General features: G+C 46.6%; 1 protein-coding gene across 1 annotated transcript; it reads right to left on the bottom strand.

Moving 5' to 3' along the window:
* Positions 1-8,450: 8,450 nt before the first annotated feature.
* TRIREDRAFT_61946 (uncharacterized protein) lies at positions 8,451-11,014 on the bottom strand (the record flags this gene model as incomplete). Its single annotated transcript, XM_006965358.1, has 10 exons — positions 8,451-8,670; positions 8,821-9,023; positions 9,136-9,299; positions 9,382-9,442; positions 9,477-9,574; positions 9,641-9,678; positions 9,771-9,952; positions 10,084-10,263; positions 10,367-10,636; positions 10,826-11,014. 10 exons carry the CDS (start codon positions 11,012-11,014, stop codon positions 8,451-8,453), a joined length of 1,605 nt encoding a protein of 534 aa, XP_006965420.1.
* Between the last annotated feature and the right edge of the window lie 731 nt (positions 11,015-11,745).

Raw genomic sequence — 11,745 nt, 5'->3', positions numbered from 1 at the left:
ATTACTAAATTACTAAAAGCACTGCCTTAAGTATAGTATTTAGCGTATCTTTTTTAGCTAAAGGATTTTACTTCTATATTTACTATATATAAGGTTATTAGTATTAACTTTAGCTAGGCTAGTTATTAAATTATAAAAGCACTATCTTAAGTATATATATAGCCTAATATACTATTATTTATCCTACCTTAATAATTTTATACTTATACTTACTTTATATAAGGTTATTAATATTAATATTAGCTAGGCTGGTTATTAACTTTTATTAAAAGTACTGCCTTAAGTATAGCATCTAGCTTAATAATTACCTTATTAAAAAGTATAAGGCTTAAGACCTTAATTAAGGTTTTAGCACTTTCTTTTTTAAGACTAGTATATTATATTTTATTATATTTTTTATTAACTACTATATAAAAAAGGCATTACCTTTAACTATTTATATAATAAATAAGCTAAGGTAAGTATATCTTTTATACTATTTACTATAACTTAAAGCTTAATATTATTAATAAGGTCTAGACTAGTCCTTACTATAATCTATTTTACTTAAAAATAATAATTACTAGTAAAAAGAATGCCTTTAATAACTATGCCTATAGCTATTATACTATTAGTAAAAAGAATGCCTTTAATAACTATCTATGCCTATAGCTATTATACTATTAGTAAAAAGCTAATTAAAGGCATGCTTAATAAGATCTGCTATATTATTAATAACTATATTAATCTTTAAGGGCTTTTTTATTTTTTACTTTTTTAATAATAATACCCTTTTTAATAAAGCGTATATTTATTAACTATAGTAAGAAGAATAAGCTTAAGTTTAAAGTATATTTTATACTATTACTTTTAAAAGTAAAGAATATATTATACTTTATTACTAGTATATAGTAAATATTATTCTCTTTTCTAGTACTTATTAATATATTTAATCTATTTTTATTAAATTATATACTATTATTATATATATAGCTATTTATAAAAGTTAGATATATATATAAGTTACTTTTTTACTATTTATATAATATAATTAATAATTTAATATATATTTTAAATATATTAAAATAATTTTTTTATATATTAATTTTTCTTAATATTAAAGAATTTAATATTATATTTTATATCTAGCCTTAAGTAAGTAAAATCTTTTAATCCTTTTCTTTATATTATTTATAAGTATATTATTTAAAAAATATATAAGTAAAATATTATTTATTATAGTAGTTCTTTTTATATTAATTTTATTTATAAATTTTAGAATTTTTATTAGTTTATTTTTTAATATTAAGAATTACTAATAATAACTTAATTTTAAGCTTTATAAAATATATTAAAATACTTATAGTATATCTCCTTTTTTTAATATATTTACCTCTGCTTACTAAAAAAACTTTAATATCTAGCTAATTTAATAATATTATTATATAAAAGATAATTAAATTTTATTAATATAATATTAATGCCTTTATAATATAACTATTAGTAAATGCTATAAGTAAGATTAAATTAAGTATATTATAAAAGGTTATTATAATACTGCTTAAAGATAGTTTATATATAGTATAAAAGTAGTAGTTATTAATAATAGTAATATAAAGTAAAAATTATATATTTTATTACTAATATAATAATTTTAAATAAGTATATTAATATATAGTAAAAGTGTTATAAATAGTATTATAATAGTAAAGTATTTATTATAGCTAGTAGTAATAAATATATAATTATTATTATTATAAAAAGTTATATAATATTTAAGTAAACTTTATTTTTATATAAAAAAAATTTCCTATAATAATAAAATTACTTAAATAATATTATATTAATACTTAATATAATTTTTATATATAGTATAATTATTTTTTATATAGTATAATAATTTCTAGCTTTAATAATTATTACTAATATAAAAGTACTTTCTATCTTAATATTATTTTTATATTAAATACTATATCTGCTTATTAATATAATAATATATAAGCAAGATAGCTATATTTAAAATACTTATATATTAATAATAATTTTACTTAAAATATATTATTTTTATAAAATAGAATTTTACTTATAATAGTATATTATAATACTTTTATACTATAACTAGCAGTATATAATATAACTAGTAATATACTTTTACTATATAAAATAGTTATATAATAGCTAGAAATTTAATGCTATAAATTTTAAAAATTTATATATAATTTTAGCTTAGAATTCTGCTTTTAAATTACCCTTATACTGCTACTATTTTTACACCTAAAATCCTTAGAACAGGCCTGTTATAAAACGCCCCTGGCGCCTGTAGGTAGGTAGGTAGGTAGGTAGGTAGGTAGGTAGGTAGGTAGGTAGGTAGGTAGGTAAGGGAGGGAGGCAGACGTCTTGACAAGACGGCTGGCGCGGTGGGATGGAGATTGAGTTTTAGGGGTCTCTGGGAGTATCCGACAGTCGTGGCAACAAGGCTTTTGGGCAATGACATTGACAGCCGTTGTCAGGCCAGGGCAATTTTGTCTTGAGGCTCTATCTGAAACGTGAAGCGTCTACATGCTATACGACTCACAAGTGCAAGTGCAGGGCAGCTTCAAGATGTTACCTACCTAGTACCTGCAATGATTCAATTCGTCTCTCGGCCAGCCAGACGCGGTAGGTAGTACTTAGGTAGTATGTAGTAATACCATATAGGTACCGTATCACCTTTAGTGAGAGTCGGCAGGATCAGTCCGTCTCACGTGACGTCGAGCTCCTGCACGGATCGGCAGAGGAACAGGCGGGACAGGCATACCTCCCACGAATTCGGCAGGCAAGAGCCACCCCTCAGTTGCTCTCTGACGTCTTGTCTTGTCTGTCTGCTCTTGCCGTCGTCTGCCTCTGTTCAGCTGGCTATTGCCTACAACTAACTGCATTCCCGCTGTTCGCGCCTGCAGTCTGTCTGCATTGCATGCCTACCTGAGGCGTATTCGTATCACCCACCGCTTACCCATTCAGGCAGCAAATCATCATCTTCGGCAATTAGTCAAGTTCCATGTTGAAGCTGCTCACTTCCAGTCAACTCCCCATCTTCCAGTCTCCCATCTTCCATCTTCCATCTCCCTCCAACACGCAACTCGCTCGATATCCACCGCAGCGATGGCCGGCGTCGCCCACCAAATTCGCCTCGCTTCCACCATCCACCATCCACCACATCATCCATCGTCCATCCACCCACCCACCCATCCATCCATCCATTCCACACACACCACCGCACGACTACCATGTACTTCTACTACTGCTAGAGCTCACCTCACGTCCTTTGCGCCATCCTGCTGCCTGCTCTGCCATTCGACCAGGACATCGCCAAGAGTTCCCTAGTACCTACACTAGCTCCAAGCCCCCAGACGCCCCAAGGCCCACACGTTTGCCGCGCCTCCTCTCCCAGCAGTGAGCATAGGGCTGGGATCGCTAACCGCGTACGAACAGGAGTGCGAAGCCGCAACTGATGGATCAGCCACTAGCTTTCTCTGCTCGCTTTGCTGAGAGAGCTCGGGCTCGGGCGCTCTCACAGACTGCGATGGCCAGAGCCTGTGCATCTGCTTAGCTGCGCACGGAATACGAGTAGTCTTCAATTTCCGGGTTCCATGTACTGCTTCAGGTTTTCATTTCCTTTGTATCTCCTTCTCTGACAACCGTATGCTAACATAGACAAGCATTTCCAATCGTCTTGACTTGTTCCCGACTTGAATTCAGAGTTGCGGCAGCATCCGGAATGTGCGTCCTTCTGGCTGACATGGCGTCGCGGTTTCTCCCTTTGGGAAAAGAGGTTTCCCTGATAGCCATGCGGGTGCACAAAGCTGGTGCGGTTCCATGGGGAAAATCAGCAAAGAAGCTTTGCCTTCCGTATGCCAAAGTCCGGGGCCGCCAAAATGCTGCTGCAGAAGTTCAGTGCCACGCACCGCAGCCTGAGCAGCCTCGACTGCTTGCTTCGACTGGTACCTGCATTTGCTGTCGCATATCATCTCACATATCATCTCGCAGGCGACTCTGGAAATCTCACATATCATCTCAAGCTATCAATCTCACATGTCATGTCATGTCACATCGTCGTCACATGCTGGCCTCTGCGCAGGCGGGCTCGCTTTTGATATGCTCACCCCCCCCCCAGGCCCGCCAAGGGTGGAGGCAGGTACCGAAGATACCCGGTACGTACTCGGTCCCTTGGACGCATTTGACTTTGGTGCCTTGAGATTGAGCTTGCCATCAGGTGCGACCCTCGGATTGCCCAGAGATGCCGCGATATCGCCCAACTTCAGACGCGACGCAGTCATCAGTCCTTTGTTTATCCAGTCCCTGTCCTTCCTACCACTTGACAACATCGGACCCTTGGACAGCTCCCGCATGACGATTACCCGTTGGTTCCACCCTTCGTGACCAACTGTTCGGACCTAGCCTCACAGTTGGGCCCAAAAACCCTGTTCCACCCTAAAAACCGTTCCAAATTTTACTAAGAAAAGGAACAGATTCTCTATATAAAGTTAAAATAAAAACATAGGCCTAAAGAAAAAATAAAATAACTATAGTAACTAGAAAGCTCTCTAGAATAATCTTTATTAAGGCACTTTTTCCTTATTAAGGCTGTGGCTGCTGTAAAGGCTGCTGGAATTTGGCTGTGTTTGGTTGCGGTTGCTGATTTTTCGCGATCGTAAGGAGCCGTGTTTTTTGCTGCAGCGGGTGTAGAAAATCGAGAAAAAAATGCATATAGGGCATGCAATCAATCGTTCGACATCGATTCGGCTACTTCAGGTCGATTTCTAAGCGTTGCGGGCGGTATTTGCGGCTCTAGAGTCGTGGATCGGTTGTTGTTGATGTGTTGTTGTTTTTTCTAGGTTTGGATTGTATGGGAAACGCACCAAAAAGCTGCCTGGAACGGGTTTTGGGGTGGAACAGGGTTTTTGGGCCCAACTGTGAGGCTAGGTCCGAACAGTTGGTCACGAAGGGTGGAACCAACGGGTAAGGTTTCAGCACAGACTGCCATGTTACACGGATTTCGTCGGGAGGAGCTCAGATCGATAGCGCTAACGCGAGATGGAAAGATATCTCGGCCGTCATTGGATGAGACGTCAGGGGCGCCACAAAAAAATGAAGCCGTCTAGGGCCAATCGGAAACCAGCTCCGGGGCAGGCCGCGCTCAACCACCAAGACCGCCAAAGAGACAGCGATCGTCGTGGCGTTACGGCGCCTCAGTGCTTTCTATTTCTGCGCCGCAGCAAGAGACCATCTCTCATCCATGAAGAGTCACAAGCTTGGTGCTGCGCTTCCGATGCTTCTTATGACTCACGGCTAGCTGATTGCGACGCTCTTCTCCAGCTCATTCGGTCAAACTCTCGTCATTCTGAGCTAGAACTGGGGCTCATGCTTGCTCTCAATTCTCAAGTCCATGTCCTTTGCAATTCTTAGCATTGCCAAGCCCAAATCTGCGTCTTGCGTGATGTTGAGCCATCCCAGCCGATGATTGCGAGTCCTGCAAGGCAGTTGATATGTAGAGGCGGAGGCTTTTCGGCATGAATATCGAGACGGAGACTGAGAGGAGTCCTGCGGCGATATTACTCGGAGGAGATCCCTCTCAAAGCCGCATTCGTTGATGTTGCCTGATCGAACATTTACCAGCACCTCTATACACACTGATTTCACGTCTCACCGGGTCTAGGGTCGAGACCGGAGCAACGAGAGGAAAATCACCGCAGCATGGCTTCCGGACGAGAAACTGAAGTGGTTCCGAACAATGCGCACGACAACTTGTCCCCGCCCAACGACAAAGACACAAGAAAGCAGCAAGGATTAGCATCCGCTGACAAGCGGCAAACGGAGGGCACGAAAATGCTCTGAGGAAAAGTTGTGCCGCCCATAGCTCCCTGTTACATGTATCTCTCAGTCTACCTGGGCACACGCACCCACGACAACCCCCTCCCAGGAACCCACTCTCTTCTGCTCCTGGCTGACGTTATAGAATGTACCCTTGACAAGATGGCGGCATGGCATCGATCTGGCCAGTGCTCGCCAGTACATATCGTGGTTTCCATCAGGGCGCCATTTGCCCTCCCGTTCCCCCCCTCTTTCCGTCCCCCTCACACGAAAGAAGAGACGAGCGTTGTTGACTTGATGCGAGCTGATGCTTGCTACCAGTCATTTTCCCAACTATCAAAGCCGTCTGTTTCAGGTCCAGTTGACATGTTGATTGCAATAGCACACGAAGCACGAATATATTGCCATGCATACCTACTGAACACGTTAGTATGCCTTAGCATACCTAGTACATGAGGCCCTTGATAGGCTCGCACGATAGCTGTCTGTAGACGATGAAGCTAAGCTACTACCTACCTGGTCACTACCTCATATACACTAGCCGCGAATCATGGTGCATTATATATTTACTACCCGATTTCATCAACCTCTACAAGCGAGCCCAGGCGATGTTAGCATATGTGATGTGTCCGATGTGCCGCTACCTACCGGGGCTGTGCTGGATCTAAGAATCTACAGGAGCTAGTGGTTGTTGGCCGTGGCTTCGAGGTGAGGTTGACGAAAGTACCTAGCACTTGAAGTGGGCAGATGAGGTGGTGATTGCCATGGTACCTATGATACAGGCACCCCAGGAACAAGGAAGAAGAGCATGTAGGGCTGGATGGCCCATGAAGATGAGCACCAATCCACAATGAAGATCAGATGATCACAGGGCGGGGGTTGGAGGTCTACCGTACCGTTATCGAGTGCTTCAAGGCGAGAAGGGGATGTTGCATATCGGCAACTTTCGCTGCTAAGCAAAACAACCAAACTCATGACTCAAGTTTCCGTTCATGTGGGCTCAAACGGCCAATTTAAGTGGGAATCGACGGGAATCGTCAGCTTGCAAGGTCCTTGGTCAGTCTGGAGGCATGTAAAATCCCTCGGAAGCAACTCCGATCGAACTGACTTCGAACGGAGAAAGTCGACAATGTATGTACTGTAGCTACTCGTACGGTGTGTCCGGGCTTCCGGACCTGAATCGGCAATTCTTCGTGTATGTTGTTTCGATGCCCCTTTGCTTTCCTTTCCCCCTCCGTTTATGGGGGGAACAATAGTGGCCTGATGGGGGAGGAGGATTTTCTTTCGACACAGTGCACGGAGGCGGTACATGAGGGGGGGAAGGGGGGATCTCGTGTGCGTGTTTGGGGTTTTTTTTTTTTTTTTTTTTTTTTTTTTTTTTTTTCGAGTAGAAGTACTCCGTGCCTACCTGGTAGATAGATAACCTTGATCGAGGGAAAAAGGCAAACAACGCAGAATCCGTGAGAATCAAAGTTCCTATGGCAGGCAGGACAGACACTGTGTCGGGTACTCTGGTCCGGAGCGTTCTGTATGAGTCAAGAAATGGAGTCAACAAGTGGAATCCAAAATGTGGCATAATTAGGTACCCTTGCTGCTGTAGTATCGTAGGACTTTGAAAGTTGATTGACCCTCGCTTTTTTCGACTCCTTGAGGGTTGCACCCGCGGCTCGCCAGGCGAAGGAGCAGCGGAGAGGAAAAGATAAGAACGAAGAAGCTTGTGCTATGCTGTGGGGGAGGGCGCAAAGGGGAAAGAAAATCCTGGAGAGGAAACGAAACAAATGTGCGAGTTAATACTCGACCAACAGCCTGTGAACACACACCACACACAGGGGAAGGACACACTCACCGGTCATCATCACCACCACTCATGATCCCGTTGCGCGCTCTCGCTCACAGACAGTAATACTCCATCACTCACTCACCCACTCACTCGCTCGCGCTCACTCGCAATCTCTCGGACCACTGCGCAGGGAGGGGACCACAGGCCGTTCCATTGCTCCGTTCAAAGACATCGTCGCCCGCCTGGGCCCGGAATATCCCCTCAGTTGAATCCAAATCCCCTCATCTCCATTCCGCGTCCGAAACCTCCAGACGAAGCCGTTGAGCCTTGCGCCTTACGCCTTGCCCTGCCGCGGTGGAGCGCCTCCATATTTCCAGACTATCCTTGCCCCTCTTTCTCTTCCCCCAGCCCGAGGTCTTGACCCATCATCCCTGCCCGCCCGATCCCTGTCCATCGTATCATTCTCCAGATCAACTGCGCCCTGGTCACATCGGATTCCAGCCTATCAGCGCATCGCCTCCACCAGCGTTCCTCTGCCCTGCCCCACCCCCTGCAGGCCGCACGTTATCTGCAAGCAAGCATGTCCCGCGCTTATGACCACGGGGTGCCAGGGATCTGACATTCTGTCAAAAGTCATCTTTTTGTTTCCTCGCTCGCTGGTGGTTCGTCCGCCATGTGCGCAGGTTCGTAAGCCATCACCTCGGGTAGCACTGCGTGTTACCCCTGGTTTAGTCCAGCAGAATAAAGACGAGGGGGGGGAGGGGAAAGGACAGGGATGGCGACACGAACGCATGACCACTCAAAATTCGACATGTCCTCGTAGCTTCAACCATCGCGCAATTCAAGCTCCGGTATAGAACCAGGGTCGGTCACTTGATGCGTACGCAGGCCCGGGAACTTGCATTGGAACAGGAACCGTCCCCGCAAACATGGCCATGTCGCCGCCAGCACGGGCCATGTCGACTGCCTTTGACTCAGGCACAGGCAGGATCACTCCGCACTCCCAGTTCCGACAGTTCATCTTGATGGCCTTGGTAGACCTGTCTCTCGATAGCCGGCCCCTAACAAACGCCCAGCGGCCGTCACGGCCGGCGGCGGGCACAGTCAGCCTCTAATCACACTTGGTCCGGCGCATCAGCAGGCAACGAAAATGAGGGAAAACACGGATGTGGTGGTAGAAAGAAAGAGAGAATCCCCGTAAGACTACTCACCAGGCGCTCTCGGAAAGATTGGCGCTTCCTACATAGGCCCAGCCTGGCCGTTGCTGCGTCGTCTGGTCGTGTCCGACCCGTCGCACGAATATCATCTTGCTGTGGACAAGGAGCCGGTCGCGAGCGATGACATCCCGCACCAGCTCTGTTGGAAAGGTAGGTGATCGCCACCACTTGGCTTGCACGCAAATCGTGCCCCCGGCCTGTCACTAAAGGTCAATCACCGTGTTACAAGTATGGGATGTGAACAGAAAAAAAAAATTAACACAAGACACTGTTGATGCAGCACAAGGCCCTCGGTCCATGATAACTTACATTGCGTCCGCCTCTGCTCCCGGCCACCGTCCGTTCCGTGGGGAAGTAGATGCGGAATCGTTCTTGGAGCTCTTTGGACGCCGCCTCGTCCGGCTTCTTAGCGGCCTTCGACCTTGAGCTAGCGGCCCCGGACTTGTTCTTGAAGTCCTCGATACCGTCCCGTCCTAAAGAGAAACATTGGATGTGTCAAAACGAGCGCTACTCGTCAGCAGCTTAGGGAGGGGGATCCGTCATCTTTGCCCATACCTCGACAAGCATTGTAAATTGCCTCAATGAACTCGTGATTGAGCGCTCCAAGAGAGGCACACTACCCTTGACAGTTAGCACAACCGTCCCGAGACACAGTGGAGATCACCGCAACGTGCCAAGAGGTCGACCTCGACGGGCTCTGCGCTGGCTAGGCCGAGGGCTGCTACGCTGGCTCCAAGGCCGCAATACCCTTCGAAGGCGACTGTCAGCGATGATTGTCCCAAGTCCCACTCGTGGTCTCGGGCCTGTCACCAACCTGTGCGTTCTGCTGCCTTTCCCGTGTGGCTTCCGGGTCTAAAAGATGAGGTTGGAAATCAGGTCAGTATAGTTCGTTCGGCAGAAAGGAGGGGCAATTCTCCTCTTTGTCCCCTGCTCTGGATACGCACATGGTATGGACGAAAGCGATATCTGACGTCTTTGAGAAGTCGTAATTCGAAAGGCTCGCAACCATTTTGTCGCCTACGCCCGTTGCTTGGAGGAAGTATACTAACTCCGTGTAGAACGCAGTCGGGCTCTGCGGAGTGGTGGCGGGATTTTCCAATCTCGGGAGATCTATCAGAAAGACCATCTGCATGTAGGCAAATGACGGAGATGCCCCTGGTTAGCCCGGAGGAAAAGAGGCAGAGAGAGAAGAGGTTAAAAGCCAAATTGAACCAGGGTGCAAGGCAAGGTGATATCAGAGCAAGGGGGTTTACCGACGTTTTCCATGACCCCGGTCTCACCCCAGTCGTACGGCACGAGGTTGCCCGTTGGGATGACGACACGGAGACGGTTCGGATACTTGAGCAGCTGCAACTTGGAGTGCATGGCTCCCACGCCGTGCATTGGGGGGAAGCAGAATTTGATGTTGGCCGGGACGATTCCACGCATTTGATTCTTCTGATACGAGTTTTGCCGGTCAGCGCTGCGCTCAGAATTGGCGGCTGACGAGACAGGGGAAGATGGGGAGAGAGGGGGAAGGCAGAGAGATGGGAGAACATACCTGGGCTTCGTCTTTTGCGAATGCGAGAAGCAGCAGCTTGGTCCTGCTGATGTCGAGCTTGGAAAGCATCCACTCCTCGTCCCACTGAAAGGACGACAGGAGGGCGAGCTCCAGATGGTCCTTCTGAAAGACCTCCTCAATGGTGATGTCGTCGCCCGTTCGTGCGCAGCCGCGGGCCCAAGTACGCTTGACGGTGCCGTTAGGGTACGGTAGGGAGCTCTGTGGAGCTGCTGGTGAAGCTGATGCTGGCGCTGGGACGGATGCTGTCGGCTTGGATTCTGTGCCCTTGGCGGCTGATGTTGATGCGGCGGCCTGTCTCTTGGGCGGCGGAATCTCGACCACGTCGTCGTCTGAGTTTTCGTCATCTTTGTTGGCGCTTGAAGGACGCTGCCGCTTCGCCACGCGATCTTGACGTTGCTGCTCCAATTCGCTGGTGCTTTTGCCCATGCCTGCTGATACTGACGTTGTGGTTTGTCTCTTGGGCGGTGATATTTCGACTACGTCCTCGCTTGCGTCTTTCGCCTTGGCTTCGTCGTCTTTCTGGGCAGCTGATGGGCCCTTGCGCTTTGCCAGACGCTCCAGCCGTTCCCGCTCCATGGCCCTGCGGTCGAGACCACCAAACTGGAACGGAGCTTGAGGCGGGGGCATTGCCTGAGAGGATTGTTGCGCAGTTGCCTGCGGTTGAGATTGAGCTTGAGATTGAGCTTGAGAGTGTGCTTGGGGCTGAGGCTGAGACTGGGACGGTGCATGTGTTCGTGCCCGTGCCTGTGACTGTGAGAGCAGCTGCCGCTGGGAAGATACCCAAGAGTCCACCATCGTCGACGGCATCGTCGACAGAACCCGTTCCTGCGTCGGTGGCGGCATCCCTGACAAGACCCGTGCTGAAGCCCGTCCTGGAATCTGCAACGAGCGTCGAGCTGGCGCCCGCGGTCGCGCGTGCCCCAGCATCGGCGTGGGAGTCTCTAGCGTTGCAAATCCACTTGACGATTCCGAAGACGCAGTCGTCTCGTCTTCATCGCCATCGTCGTCTTCATCTTCCTCGAGTTCATCATCATCCTCTTCATCTTCGTGCTGCGCCACAAGCTCGCGCGCGGCCAGCATGATCGCAGCCCGAATCAGTCTATCCTCCTCCTCGCGCTCCCGGATGTCGTCCCGGATGATGCTGTCGATGATGCCGAGAGGGTCGTGGCCGGACGCCATCCTGTTGATAAAGTCCTGGACATGATCGTTGGACATGGCTGTCGTTGCTATGAGTGGTTTTCTTGCCTTTGAGAGATGAAGCCTCTCATGAGCCGAACAGAGCCCAGAATATGCTGTTTGGCCGGTTGTTTGTGCGTCTTGTCGTGTCGTGATTCTCGTCTGTCGTTGTTGCGTGAATT

The sequence above is a fragment of the Trichoderma reesei genome (genome assembly GCF_000167675.1).
Source record: "Trichoderma reesei QM6a unplaced genomic scaffold TRIREscaffold_9, whole genome shotgun sequence".
NCBI lineage: Eukaryota > Fungi > Ascomycota > Sordariomycetes > Hypocreales > Hypocreaceae > Trichoderma > Trichoderma reesei.
The sequence above is the reverse complement of the archived record's forward strand: the minus strand, read 5'-3'. Positions and strand labels throughout refer to the sequence as shown.